General features: G+C 36.8%; 1 protein-coding gene across 1 annotated transcript in view; it reads left to right on the top strand.

Moving 5' to 3' along the window:
• The window catches only part of LOC123525282 (dystrobrevin beta-like), a 157,323-nt gene that overhangs the window by 102,304 nt on the left and 39,305 nt on the right, over window positions 1-15,714 (top strand). The window contains exons 13-16 of the mRNA XM_053539631.1: window positions 409-886; window positions 8,657-8,692; window positions 12,331-12,586; window positions 12,983-13,112. Of these exons, the coding sequence (XP_053395606.1) occupies window positions 409-886; window positions 8,657-8,692; window positions 12,331-12,586; window positions 12,983-13,112 (900 nt within the window). The remainder of the gene's footprint in view (window positions 1-408; window positions 887-8,656; window positions 8,693-12,330; window positions 12,587-12,982; window positions 13,113-15,714) is intronic.

Below are 15,714 nucleotides of genomic sequence, written 5' to 3'. Positions count from 1 at the left end.
ATAATTGATCACATCATTTTGAGAAATACTTTCAGCTATAAGTAACTTTTTCTCTTTCTAGCTTGATTACTAGTAGCCAATATGTTGAAAGTAATCTACTTGAAATTCTGCAGAAACTTCTTGCTGAAAGGCCTAAAAAGTATTCTGGGACAGTCCAGTTTCTTCATTTTAGAGGCATTTTGACATTAAATTAATGTGAGGATACAATACAGGTGATCCTAGAAATTCTGTCTAGTTTACAAATTTTCAATATTTGTCCTGTCTTAGCCTGGAAACGAGGTTATTGTATCGTGTGTCATTGACAGTGGTCACACTTGAACTATTAACTTGAGATGGATTATTCTGTTAACTGCATTAGCTAAGGAGATTGTAATGTCTGTTAATGAAAAAATTTGAATTTACTTTCAGAACCAGCCTACCTCTCCACGATTGACTCCTCCTGACAGTTACCATAGTTACAGTGCCTCTTCCCCCTCTTTCTCCACCCTCAACTCCACCCAGGGGAGGTCCAGTGTCACTGCAGGCACACCCAACACACCCAGTGATTCTTATACAGGCAGTTTACAGTACCAGCATGGACGATCAAGTGTTCCACTTATGTCACAAACTGGCTACTATTCAGACTCTAGTGTGAGCACTAACGGCTACAGTCATGGGCGACTCAGTGCGCCGATAGTCAGTCCATCAAATGAAAAACCTAACACAGTGCCAAATACACCAGGACTTGAATCAACCACACTTTCAGGCCTAGAAGGGGATGTTCAGATGGCATTTAGTCAGCCATCAAGTTCGGGACTGCATGTACGAAACCTGCGTAATGATTTATTATCAGCAGCAGATAGTATTACTGGAGCAATGTCATCACTAGTCAAAGAACTTAATTCAGGTATGGCTATAAATGAACTCAGAAAGCAGATTACTTGCTTAACGTTGTTTTAACCTTCACCCTGCTAAATTTCTAAAACGGACTGGCCCATCATTCAATTTTAGCAGTACCATTTATTATTCGATTGGGTGTTTATTGAAATTTACTGACTGAATAGCGAACAGTGCAGACCATGATCATCCTACACAGTGCAGGCTGATCTTGGTCTGCACTGGTCGCAAAGGCAGAATCACTTGCCGCCAGCAGGCAAAAGGTTAAAGAGAACTGTGTACAATGGGTACAAATGGGTACATTTTGGTGTAACTTGGAGTTTATTTTTAGCTCATCTGATTTTTTGAAAAAAAATGATGAGTTATTGTCATCACTTGAGCGGTTGTCGGCGTCGGCGTCGGCGTCGGCGTCGGCGTCTGCGTCGGCGTTGCCTGGTTAAGTTTTATGTTTAGGTCAGCTTTTCTCCTAAACTATCAAAGCTATTGCTTTGAAACTTACAACACTTGTTCACCATCATAAGCTGACCCTGTATAGCAAGAAACATAACTCCATCTTGCTTTTTGCAAGATTTATGGCCCCTTTTGTACTTAGAAAATATCAGATTTCTTGGTTAAGTTTTATGTTTAGGTCAACTTTTCTCCTAAACTATCAAAGCTATTGCTTTGAAACTTGGAATACTTGTTCACCATCATAAGCAGACCCTGTACATCAAGAAACATAACTCCATGTTGCTTTTTGCAAGATTTATTGCCCCTTTTGGACTTAGAAAATCAGTTTTCTTGGTTAAGTTTTATGTTTAGATCAGCTTTTATCCAAAACTATCAAAGCTATTGCTTTAAAACTTGCAACACTTGTTCACCATCATAAGTTGACCCTGTACAGCAAGAAACATAACTCTATCCTGCTTTTTGCAAGATTTATGGCCCCTTTTGGACTTAGAAAATATCAGATTTCTTGGTTAAGTTTTATGTTTAGGTCAACTTTTTCTCTTAAACTATCAAAGCTATTGCTTTGAAACTTGCAACACTTGTTCACCATCATAAGCTGACCCTGTACAGCAAGCAACATAACTCCATCCTGCTTTTTGCAATAATTATTGCTCCTTTTGGACTTAGAAAATCATTTTCTTGGTTGAGTATTATGTTTAAGTCAACTTTTCTCATAAACTATCAAAGCTATTGCTTTAAAACTTGCAACAGTTTTTCACCATCATAAGTGACACTGTACATCAAGAAACATAACTCTATCCTGCTTTTTGCAAGAATGATGGCTCTTTTTAGACTTAGAAAATCATGGGTAGGACAATATTTCATTCACAAAAAAAATCAGATGAGCGTCACACCCGCAGGCGGTTGCTCTTGTTTTATTGTCGAGCCTGCTTGCAGTGAGCTCGATATAGTCGTCATTTTTGGCAGGTCAGTGTATGTGCTTGCGTGCTTGTGTCCGTCCGATTTTGTCTGGACCATTACATGCATGGACCAATCTTATATTTGGCATGAATGTTAACCTCAATGAGAAGGAGTGTCATGCACAAACCCCATGTTCCTGTCTCAAAGGTCAAGGTCACAGTTGGAAGTCAAAGGTCAAATTGAAGTTTGTCCAAAGCATTTCCTCTTCATGCATGCTGGGATTTTGATGTAACTTGGCATGAATGTTCACCATTATGAGACAGAGTGTCATGTGCAAGAACCTGGTCCCTAGGTCAAAGGTCAAGGTCACACTTGACAGCTGGTGGGCTCGACATTCTGCCCATGGGTAACTTGTTTTAGGAAGATTGTAACTAAAGTTACCATGAAAATTTTGTTATGTATAAATTACAGTGTCAAGTGAATAGTAAATGACCATGTCAGGCAAGTAGGAAAATGACGATAAAATGTATTACCATGTTAGGTGAATAGTAAAGATTATAGTAAATTATAGTGAAAGATATATAATAAACTAATATGTCTGATGGTAATTTACCATGTCAGGTTTATGTAATTACTATGTATTGAAAACAGAAAATTACCATGCCGGGTAAACTTTTAAACATTACTGTGTAAGGTAAACAGAATTGCCATGTAAGATAACTAGTAAATTATCATTCAGGTAAGTTATAAACTAACCAGGTATTATCGTGTCAGGTAAATAGCAAATAGCTTTGTAAGGTTAATAGTAAATTAACATGTCAAGTGAATATTTAATAAACATGTATAGTATATAATATATTACCATGTCAGGTAGATAGACCATGTCAAGTAAACAGACATAAATTTTATAGTATCAGGTAAGTAGACGGTATGAGGTGAATAGTAGATTACCATGTCAGGTAAATGGTATATTGCTATGTCAGGTAAATAGACCATGTCAGGTAAATGGTATATTGCTATGTCAGGTAAATAGACCATGAAAGGATTACCATGTCAGGTACATAGTATATTACCATGTCAGGTAAATAGTATATAAATAAGCCAGTAAATAGACCATGTCAGGTACATAGTATATTACCATGTCAGGTAAATAGTATATAAATATGTCCAGTAAATAGACCATGTCAGGTACATAGTATATTACTATGTCCGGTAAATAGTATATAAATATGTCCAGTAAATAGACCATGTCAGGAACATAGTAAACCATTCATTATTGTACTTTTTTTGTTATTCATTATTGCATTTATAATTAAATTGTGAATCATAGATAATTGTATTACTCTCAAGTAACTGTAGTTTATGTTGACAATGCAGTGCTGCGAATATTATCGGTAACAGAGTCTGTGTTACAAAGAAGTACATAACACCCACATGCTGTTGATGCAAGAAATGCCCTTATGTAGCATGTAATTCCATCACTGTTGAAATATAGAAATCCGAACCTTAGTTTTTCATGGATTAGGTTCTGAATGCTGGCTCATTTTGTCAGTAAAACAACTACCATTATAATGACAATTTGCTGTGTTTAAACAAACAGTTCACTGAACAAATTTGCAAGCCTCATCTGTTTGAATGTGAAACAGTGTGATAAAACTGCTATAACAGTACAGCATTTTACACTCCATAAAAATGTAAATATTGGTATGTTCCCAGGAAATGGGTGACAGAGTGCAAGAAAATTTAAGAAGTTGTTATTTAAAACTGAGCTGCACAAACAGGATATGTGCTTGAGGTTGAGACAGCTCCCTATATGAACCTTTTCTGCTCACCTGAGCATGAAGTGGGCTATTGTGATCACTCACCATCCGTCCATACTTCCACACTTATCTTCAGGTGACATCTCCTCTGAAACTACTAGTCAGAATTGCACTAAACTTAGTCAAAAGCATCCTGGTACGGTCCTCTGTCAAGTTTGTTCAGATGGTTCAGCTTTGCTCCTTTCAGTGGCAGCCAGAGCTAAAAATAGGAAAAACTTTAAATGACATCTTTTGAACTGCGTGATGGATCTTCATCAAACTTGGTCTGTAGTTCAAATGCAGTTGTTTGGTCCCATTTTTAGGGCTGCTTGATCTTAGAATAGAAATACTTTTAAATGACTTCTTGTCATGAACCACTAGATGGATCTTCATCAGACTTGATCTTTATCATCAATATAAGGTCCTCTCCAAAGTTTGTTCGAATGTGGGTGTTTGGCCCTGTTTAGCTAGAGTTCAAAATAGAAATACCTTAAACAATTTCTTCTCATGAACTACAGGATAGGTCTTCATTAGACATGATATTTAGCATCATTAAAAGGTCTTCTCCCAAATTCATTCAAATGGGGGCAGCTGCTAGAGCTAAAATTGAAACACCTTTAAGATGACCAACTCATGAGCCGCTTGATGGATCCTCATCAATATTGCTCAGTAGCATCATTAAAAGTCCACTCCCAAATTTATTCAGATAGGTGCACCTGATCCTTTTAGGGGAGCTAGAGCTAAATATAGAAATACCTTTAAATAACTTCTCATGAACCACTGGATGTATTTTCATCAAACTTGGTCTTTGCATCATTGTAAGGTCCTATCCAAATGTTTTTCTAATTGGGGCACTTAGTCCCTTTTAGGGGCTGCTAGAGGTAAAAATAGAACCATTATAAAGAGACTTCCCAAAATACCCTAAGCCTGCTCCAGTTGCCTTTGTTTTTTCCACCAAATTTTAAAAGCCCTAAGAACCATGTTCATCTGTTTGTCATCTGTCACACAAATTTATGTAATTAACCTCTAGTACCTCTGGAACTTTAGACACATTGAGCATATTATGGTCCTCTTCCAAAGAAGCACACTCTCTAGCCTGTTTAAGCTCAGAAATTCAGGTGAGCTCTTTAGGTGAGCAATTTAGGGCCATAATGGCCCTCTTTTTTTGTTACTAATTTTCTGTTATTAATTTAAGGTACTAGGTACTTATGAAATTGATTGCCGTTTGCTCAATCATTATTAATAATGCTTTTAAATGTCTGAATCATACAGAAGTCAAACAGAACTTTATCTAACAACAACTTTATAAATGTACTTTATTCAAATGATTGAAGCAAAAGTAAAATTATGTTTGTGACTTTAAACATGCATATTACAAATATTGCAAAATTTTCTTTACTAGTAGGTGAGATAACCTTGACACTAAATCACATTGTTTGTTTTTTTTTTGGTAATGTTTTACTCAATGTTATATTTGCATATAGAAACAACTTCAGCTTGTTGCTTTTCTGGTGATCGCACAGTTATATTAGAAAAAGGAAGGCCCAGAGAGGAATACCTAAAATTGTTTTTGTATCACAGGTGTAGATAACATCAGCACCTGATTTTTTTTTTTTTTCATAAAAAAATGAAAACATTAAAAATTGTTTCTGATGATATGTTTTTAAGTAGTTGACAGTATTAAAACCCATCAGTTCAGTGTATTTACTGCTTGCTGCTTAGCTATTGACATACTGAAACTTGGTGAGATTGGAAAACAACAATAAATTGCTAACTTACGTTTATACATATCACCTAAAGCATGCATCGGCTTGTTTCTTACCACTCTGTGTCGGAGGACTGCTTGCCAAGTTGGAAGCACATATATTTATATTTTAGAAAGCTGTTAGTGCCTCTGCAAGACAGCTGTTTGAGCATGGACACTCCCAGTCATTTTGAGACAAAAAGTCCAAATAGTTGTAAAAACATTAAATACTTACTCATTTTGGCAAGGTTTTCAGCAGTTGTTGTGTTTGAATGGTTCTGATTGATGGTGAACCTGATGTTAAAAGATAAATTGCAAATGTTTAATGGATTTAATTATGAAACAGCACAAAAATAGCATTCAGTCCTTATATTTACATTTTTACTTGTAGCCTCCTACAAAAATAAGTGATTTTCTTGTCTTGCCTATCACAAAATCAAGATAAATGTCAGGAAATAACAATTTTTTTAACATTTAAATAGAACGGCCAAATAGACCCTCCAACATTAAATTGTAAATTTCCATTCAATAAAAATACAAGTCCTGATTTATATTTAAAATGTCCTTAAATCCTGGAAAAAACTCACATAGCCCTGTCAATTTCATTTTCATCTTTACCATCAGATAAAAGTTTTAGTTGTAAAACAATGTTCTGTTTTGAATTTTGGTCTCCAGTTTTGAAAGAATTTTATGCCAGTTTGTTTCTGTTTTTTAAGTCACCTGAATTTTGTTCACGCACAGCAATTAGTATAGGTGGATGGTCTGGCATCCTGCGTGAACATCTTTACTTGTCAGAATTACACCAAATTGGGTCAGTAGCATCCTGGCATGAGCCTCTTTCAAATTTGTTCAAATGGTTCATTTTGGCCCCTTTTAGGGGCTGCCAGAGCTAAAAATGGGAAAATCTGTAAACAACTTCTCATGAACCACTGGATGGATCTTCATCAAACATGTTCTTTAGTATAATTATAAGGCCCTCTCCTAATTTTGTTAAAATGGGGGCACTTGGCTCTTTTTAAGCCACTAAAGCTGAGATTAGAAATATTTTCAAACCACTTATTCTCATGAACCACTATATTGATCTTCAGCTTGGTCTGTAGCATCATTGTAAGGTTTGTTAAAATGGGGGCAGTTGGTCCATTTTAGGGGCTACTAGGGCTAAATATAGAAATACCTTTTAACTACTTTGTCTCATGAACCGCTTGATTGATCTTCATCACACTTGTTCTATAGCGTTATTATAAAGTTTGCACACAAATTTGTTTGAATGGGTCACTTAGCCATTTTTAGGGGTTAGCAACTTAGACCCATTTGGGCCTGTTGTAAAATAATTTTACACAACTCCTTTTTTGGGACAATTATTCTGATTGTTCAAATTATTCTGATTGGCAAAAAAAAAGGTTGGGGTGGATGGGGGTGGAGGATGGTATTCACTGTTTAGTTGAAAGTTTTAAAATTTTCTTGTTTGATATTGTCTCTTAGTATCATATGTCATCCCACAACCTCTTACCCCACCTCCTCGACAACCCCACAACACACCCACCCAAAAATACACACAATAGCTGCCCGTATCTATTGTCATCCAACGAATATAAGACGCACATTTTTTTTTACGAGATTCTGGTCTTGAAGGACCGATGCGTCCTATATATGGGGATAGAAAAAGACCAAACATTTCCCCCTACTCAAAAATTAAGAAAATCGATCTCTGTTTACCCCGCATACCTCTATATTGAAGAGAATTCAAGGGGAGTAAATACCAATGACTCGGGCATAGCATATAGCCGGTACCGGGACCCGGCGTCTTAAATTACTTTTGTATAAAATGTAAAATTTAGAGCTCGCGTAAAATCTTAAGATAAATAAATGCTGTTTTTCATTGAAATATATTTTACAATGCATTTCTGTAACTGATCATAAAGTTTTTAAGAAGACCAGCTGTGTAAAACTTTCCCGGCGTGTTTTCACACATTTTGCATTAAAATATTTGAAACTCGATATCAGGTAGCCCGGAAATGGATTATCTAATCTTCAAACATAATTTTGATAGTTGTCTATAATCCTCTTGTTCATCGAGAAATTCATGCCCGAGGCATTACTTACCTTACACCTACTGTCACAATCTGCAAACAGTTAACCATTTAATCAAACCCGGAGGCAATTGTAAACATGTGCATGGGAAATTTTAGACTGATCCAGTATGATCATAGTCGCTGATCCGTAATGTTCAAAACAATTTGCAAACCAGTCTTAAAATTACGTCATTTTACTGCCATGTGCCAGAGTGTACTTTCGTTTTCACTGGCGTCAATATTCATGGAGTGGTCAGAGGATGTGGCAATTTTAGCGCTTACAAAGAGTTTATGCTTTTCAATTTAAATACTTGCCACAACATGCAAAAACATCGACAATGATTTAGCAAAAACCGGCGAGTTCATAGAAACTATAGTGAATTTCGGACAAACGTGAATTCAGATAAGTGATAAGGGGGAATAAGCATTTTACCAGAATTCTGCTGATATTTTTTCACTGTGTCCTATACATGAGTGTGACCTATAATCGGCCAATTACGGTATTTAGTAGAAACTTTTTAAAATATTCTTTTCACAGACATTCTTTGTATAACAATTTACCAAAACTTTTCAGAGAAGCAGTATAACTAATGATTGATCTAGGGCAATGTTGGCCCTCTTGTTTTGTGGATGATATCAGATTGTACATGCAGTCTTGTAGAATGGGCCATCCATGATGTAACTGCATGGATGTTGTTTACATGAAAGTTAAAAAAAAATTGCCTTCTATACAAAACATACAGTGACTGTTGATATGAAAAGTTCAAAAATAATACATGAAAATTGTATGTGACTATAAATATTATACATTACAGATGAAAGTGGCAGTGAAGATGATGACAATATCAATGGTAAGAGTAACAGTTTTATCAAAGAAGCTAGGATCTGTCAATCTTGTCAGTCACTCTGATAGTTAAGTGTCCCATGCATAACTACTGCATTTGTGTAAATTTTACGAAGGTTTTTCTGAAACTTTTGTTTAAAGTTTACCTTTACCATGCAGAGCCCATGTTTGAATTGTTTCTGCCTACCAAAAAGCCAAAGGTATGAGCCTTGATTTTTGTATTATGGTCCTAACTTCCCAAACCCTGTGCTGACTGATCCATATCTTCCAACCCTTTGCAGACTAGTCCATATCTCCCGAACCCTGTGCAGACTTGTTCCTTGTGCAGACTGGTCCATGTCTTTCTAACCCTGTGCAGACTAGTCCGTATCTTTCAAGCCCTGTGCAGACTGGTCCATGTCTCCCAAACCCTGTGCAGACTGGTCCATATCTATGGAACATTGTGCAGACGGGTCCATGTCTCTCAAACCCTGTGCAGACTGGTCCATGTCTCCCAAACTCTGTACAGACTAGTCCATATCTTTCAAGCCCTGTGCAGACTGGTCCATGTCTCCAAAACCCTGTGCAGACTGGTCCATATCTATGGAACACTCTGCAGACTGGTCCATGTCTCCTAAACCATGTGCAGACTGGTCCATGTCTCCCAAACCCTGTGCAGACTGGTCCATTATCTATGGGACACTGTGCAAACTGGTCCATGTCTCCCAAACCATGTTGCAGACTGGTCCATGTCTCCCAAATCCTGTGCAGACTGGTCCGTATCTATGGAACACTGTGCAGACTGGTCCATATCTCTCAAACCCTGTGTAGACTGATCCGTGTTTCCCAAACATTGTGCTGACTTATCCATATCTACAGAACCCTGCACAGACTGTTCCATAACTCCCAGACCCTGTGCTGACTGGTCCATATCTACCAAATCCTGTATAGACTGGTCCATATCTCCCAAATCCTTTAAAGCTGGTCCATAACTCCCAAACGCAGTGGTTAGTAGTCCATAATTGCAGACTGGTTTGTATCTACTAAGCCCTATACAGAATGGTCCATAACTCCAATACACTGAGCAGGCTAGTCCGTATGTCTAAAACTTTGTGCAAGATTTTCATATCTGGTCCATATCTCCAAAACCCTGTATAGGATTTTCATATTGAATGATTACATATATCTTTGCATTTTGACGCATTTTTATAACCTTTAGAATATATTTTCAAAGGTAAGTCTTTCTTTAAATGACCAAATTGTTCCAAAATCAGTTGCAAAAATATGTAGCAAGAAAAAAGGTGATTTAGTTATAGATCCAGGTATTGTAAAATTTCCCTAGAAAATACCATTTTAAAATGGCACATTGGACACTGTTCTCATGCTGGACCACTCATAAATTTGTCATTTATACATGTGAAAAACTTTGCTCCTAAATTATTAACTGATGTGTATATTTTTAGCTCACCTGAGCCAAAGGCTCAGGGTGAGCTATTCTGATCAGTCACCGTCCGGCGTCCATCGTCCGTCCGTTAACTTTTACTTTAAACGACATCTCCTCATAAACCGCTGGGCCAATTTCATCCAAACTTCTCAGCAATGTTCCTTGGGTGAAGCTCTACAAAATTTATTCAAAGAATTGAATTCCATGCAGAACTCTGGTTGCCATGGCAACCGAAAGGAAAAATTTAAAAAATCTTCTTCTCAAAAAACAGAAGCCCTACAGCTTAGATATTTCGTGTGAAGCATTGCCTAGTAGACCTCTACCAAATTTGTTCAAATCATGACCCAGGGGTCAAAATTGACCCCGCCCCAGGGTCACTTGATTTTACATAGGAAAATCTTAAAAATCTTCTTCTCAAAAACCATAAGCCCTAGAGCTTAGATATTTGACATGTAGCATTGCCTAGTGAACCTCTACTAAAATTATTCAAATCATGACCCCGGGGTCAAAATTGACCCCACCCCAGGGGTCACTTGATTTTACATAGATTTCTATAGGAAAATCTTCAGAATTTTTAAAAAAATAAACCAGAAGGCCTAGAGCTTAGATATTTGACATGTAGCATTGTCTAGTGGATCTCTACAAAATTTGTTCAAATCATGACCCCCGGCTTCAAAATTGACCCCTCCCCAGGTGTAACTTGATTTTACATAGGAAAATCTTCAAAAATTTTCTAAAAATAAACCAGAAGGCCTAGATCTTAGATATTTAACATGTAGCATTGCCTAGTGGACCTCTACAAAATTTATTCAAATCATACCCCCCAGGGTCAAATTGACCCTGCCCCATGGGGTTACTTGATTGTACATAAAAAAAATTTCAAAATTTTCTGAAAATAAACCAGAAGGCCTAGAGCTTAGATATTTGACATGTAGCATTGCCTAGTGGACCTCTTCAAATTTTGTTCAAATCTTGACCACCCCCCAGGGTCAAATTGACCCAGCCCCAGGGGTTACTTGATTGTACATAGGGAAATCTTCATAAATTTAAAAATAAACCAGAAGGCCTAGATCTTAGATATTTGATATGTAACATTGCCTAGTAGACTTCTACAAAAGTTTGTGCAAATCATGACCGCCCCAGGGGTTACTTGATTGTACATCGGAAAATCTTCCAAAAAATTTCTAAAAATCATCAGTTTAGACATTTGAAACATATAGATCATATTACTCAGGTGAGAGATCCAGGGTCATCATGACCCTCTTGTTATTTAATACCTGGCATTGTCTTTTTTATTCTGTCCTTGAAAATGTTATTTTCATTTCTTTTATGGTAACCTTTGAAACTCATCTTCAAATATCTCAAATAGAATTTTTACTTCACGTATACATAATTACTTCCGCCAACATGTCATCAGTTGTATAGGCTGAGCTAAATAATTTTACCGATAAGGTGCATCTTATGTTCTTGAGCCGCCGTGGCCAAGTGGTTAAGGTTGCTGACTTCAAATCACTTACCCCACACCAGTGTAGGTTCAAGCCTCGCTCGGAGAATTGATTTCTTCATGTGAGGAAGCCATCCAGCTGGCTTACAGAAGATCTGTGGTTCTACCCAGGTGCCTGCCTGTGATAAAATAATGCACGGAGGGGCACATGGGCCTCTACCTTCAAAAGCTTGAAAGTGGCCATGTGACCTATAATTGTGTTGGTGTGACATTAAAGCCAACAAAAAACAAAAATAAAACTTCACAAAGTCATGTTCTACATCATATTTAACTCTGTTTATCCCTTATTTTAACTGACATCGCTTTAGCATCAGTCGGAGATGAGTGGCATATGGCAGTGTTTTTGAACACACTAATCTGCATGTTTATTAAGTTTCTTATGACATGCTACTTTGGCAATTAAAAGATGGCAGGAATAGTAAGGCATGTCAAATAAACAACTCGGAGCCTGAAGGCATGATGTACCAAACATGTGGTAATGTCGATGATGAGAACCCTATACTGGTTATGTGAAGTGACAACTATTGCTAAGGCTTAACAGTATTTTAAATGGTATTATACCAAAACAAGATTTTTTTTGAAATTTCAAAAGGGAGGATAGAACAGTGTATTTGGTTCATAAATAATCAGTTACCAGCCTGGCTATTACTGGAGTGTATGTATTATTTACTTCTTTTTGACTAATGCTTTAAGAGATGTTGTTGTTGTTTTTTGCAAGGTGACCTTGAAATTGCGGAGAACTATATGATGCAGACGCGAGAAGATCTTGAATCATGGCAAAAAGAAGTTCAGAAACGTCTTGATCAGGAAACAAAGTTTGTCACAGAATTGAGGTCTAAACAAGCTAACACTGAAAACAACAGCAATCAGCACAGTGGATATAACAGCGGAAATCGCAGTGGATACAGCAGCGGAAGTCGCAGTGGATATAGTAGTGGAAGCAGTTATAGTGAGGATGATGAAAGCAAACACAGGTACGTGGAAATGAATCAGTAATTATAAGTATAGTTTTACACTTAGGACAAAGCAGGATCATGTATATTTGAAAACCAGTGTGTAGTAGATGTTTATATTATCAACAGAAAAGCATTATTTTGTCTATGCAGCTTCATGCTTAAAGAAGTGATTAGGTCTGAGTGGGACTACTTTGTCAGTATTGTGTTGGCAGCTTTTACTGTAAGTTAAACATTTGTTTGGGTAAACCATGTCATTATGAGAGATTAGACTAGGTTGCCAATTACAAGGTCAAGATTAAATTCTGTTATTTAGGAAAGCTTTGACTTGAGGAAAGGTTCAACATTTTAAAAGATGAAACTTGATAGATGACTAGATAAATAGTTATAAAACAAACTGTACTTTTATATGTACAGATATTTGCGGCATATTTTCCCACGTGTGGAATACACAACAGATGACGGAGAGTCATATGTTAGAACAGATGATGAAAGTTACACAAGAACAGATGATGAAGATGCTGAGCTGTATGATAACCATCCTAAGGTAACTACAGGCTTTCAAGTAGTCCTCCTTTTTTCTACTTTTCCTACTTTTTAGGTCTGTTCCTACTTTTTCCTACTTTTTTTTTGAAAAAACTCCTACTATTCCTACTTTTTTATCTAAAGAAGAAAAAATATGTTAATAAATGTTGTTAGTCTATTTGTGTAATGAATTATGTTACATAATGTAAGGATTGATGGTGTACTGGTGAGGCTCTAGAGACCTTTGATATGCTGCTGGTGACCTCTTATGCATGATGAAATCTGCTGACGGGGCCTCCGTGGCCAAGTGGTTAAGGTCGCTGACTTCAAATCACTTGCCCCTCATCGATGTGGGTTCGAGCCTCACTCGGGGCGTTGAATTCTTCATGTGAGGAAGCCATCCAGCTGGCTTACGGAAGGTCGGTGGTTCTACCCAGTTGCCCGCTCGTGATGAAATAATACACGGAGGGGCACCTGGGGTCTTCCTCCATCATTAAAGCTGGAAAGTCGCCATATGACCTATCGTGTGTCGGTGCGACGTTAAATCCAACCAAAAAAAAAAAGAAACTTCCTGACACTTCATTATGTGAGTTGAATACAGACCTTTATATTAGAGCATAAGAGGTTGCAGGTAGCTATGTACAATGGGGACCTCAAAGCATCATTAAGATAGAAAGACCGTATACATTGTGCTGCTGTGTAATTGTGAGTAAATGTACAATCTATGGCTGGAAAGATCTTGGTCTGCACTGGTCGCGAAGGCAGAATCAGTTGCCACCAGCAGGCTAAAGGTTAAATAAATTAACTTGCTAAGCATTTTCCCACTTAGCACTTTGAAAATTTAGTATCTATAGTTTTAGACCGATAGCTAGGTCACTTAAACCAGTCTGGTTAACAAAAACTGGAAAAGGCCATGCAAGAATGTTGCAACAAAGTTTCATGCAGCTGATGTTCAGCATCATGTCTGTACGTTCGCTATTCAGTCAGTAAATTTCAGTGACACCTTGAATATAAAGTTTTGCCCAAATTAATGATGAACCCCATTATGGAATTCAGCAGGTAATAGAGTTAAAGTCTTTGGTAACAAGTTACAGCATATAGTGAGTAGCTAGACATGAGAACTATCACCATTCTTTTCAGTCAGATTGATCTGTGGAAAGGGTCTATCAATACCATTTAACCTAGTATTCTTGAGACAATTTTTTGAACTCCAAATGAAATGAGTTAGCGTCATTCACAGAAAGAGGAAATACGTCTGATGCTAAATGTTAAAACACTGAGACGTACAATCAGACAAGCTGAGATCCTGAAACGATGATAATGATGAAATATTAATGCTATAAATAACATGTATGATCGTTTGAGTTATGTTGTGGGCATACAAATGACCAAAGTTCTATTTATTGACTAGATTGGTTGATTAACCTCTGTACAGAGATTTATCATTTGATAAGCAAAGAATTGTTATTTAAATTCTTCTGTATAGCAACCCACTTACAAAGAGTTGTGAAAAACCTTATTTTAGGTAAGCTTATAGTCTTCAATAATATTGTTAACATGTTTACTTTGGGGAAATGTTGCACATTTCAGAAATACTGCTTTGAGTGTTCACTGTGTAACACTTGCATACAGTATATCATCGTACCCTGTAATTTTACGCACACCTACTTCGACGCCATTTTTGTTTTGATCTCGATTTCAGTTAATTAGCATTTCTGATGATGCAGTTACATGGTGGTTTGACAGAAAAACATCACGGTTCATTTCACTGGTAAACAATCTCGAAAGTTCGGTATTTTAAGATGTTTATCAACTTTATATTACCTTGTACATGACTTTTAAGATTTTTACTAATGCAAATTTTCATCCATTATAAAAACATCCCGATGGATGCTTAGATTAAAAAAAATGATGGAAATTTTGTTGTATGTCTGCTATCCACTTCAGGTGCTGTCAAAGTCACATGTTTGCCATGTGACATGTATAGTCTTACTTTTTATGCACCGTTTTGGAAGGTGTACACATTATTTATCAATGCATTCATTACTTTGCACTTCAAAAAATGTTTACTTTGCCAAGTAGGCTGCGAAAACTGGGTCCATCTAAAGTTTTGTACCAAATAAATACATGACAATTTCCTCTGTAAACACTGCAGTCCAGAAGAGTGGAACAAAAAACATCAGACATTGTTTATTAAAAAAAAAACAGAGTGATTATTTATGTTCCTGGCCACTTATGTTCATGAATGTTTAAATATTTTCAGATTTATTTATTATTTTGCCTAAATATTGATTATCTACTTGCAACTGCTGTTGTTTCAAGTTTTATTGCAGCATCCATGACAGTTATGGTGTAGCACATGACTTACAGTGATTACACAAATAAATATTTAAGCCAATCAAATGCTTCATAACAATATCCTGTTAGATGTGTGGAAATAGGTGTGTAAGAAAAAAATATGGCTGACCACACTAGTTGTTGTTTACTTTTGATATCTGACAGTGAGTTGTTTAGAATAATATGTTGATGATAGGCTTCAATGCATAAAAGGTAACTGCACATGCAGTATCATATAGAGTCACGTATCTTACTGAATGTTAAAGCACAGCCATGTTGCCTGTTAG

The sequence above is a fragment of the Mercenaria mercenaria genome, chromosome 3 (assembly GCF_021730395.1).
Source record: "Mercenaria mercenaria strain notata chromosome 3, MADL_Memer_1, whole genome shotgun sequence".
NCBI lineage: Eukaryota > Metazoa > Mollusca > Bivalvia > Venerida > Veneridae > Mercenaria > Mercenaria mercenaria.
The sequence above is the reverse complement of the archived record's forward strand: the minus strand, read 5'-3'. Positions and strand labels throughout refer to the sequence as shown.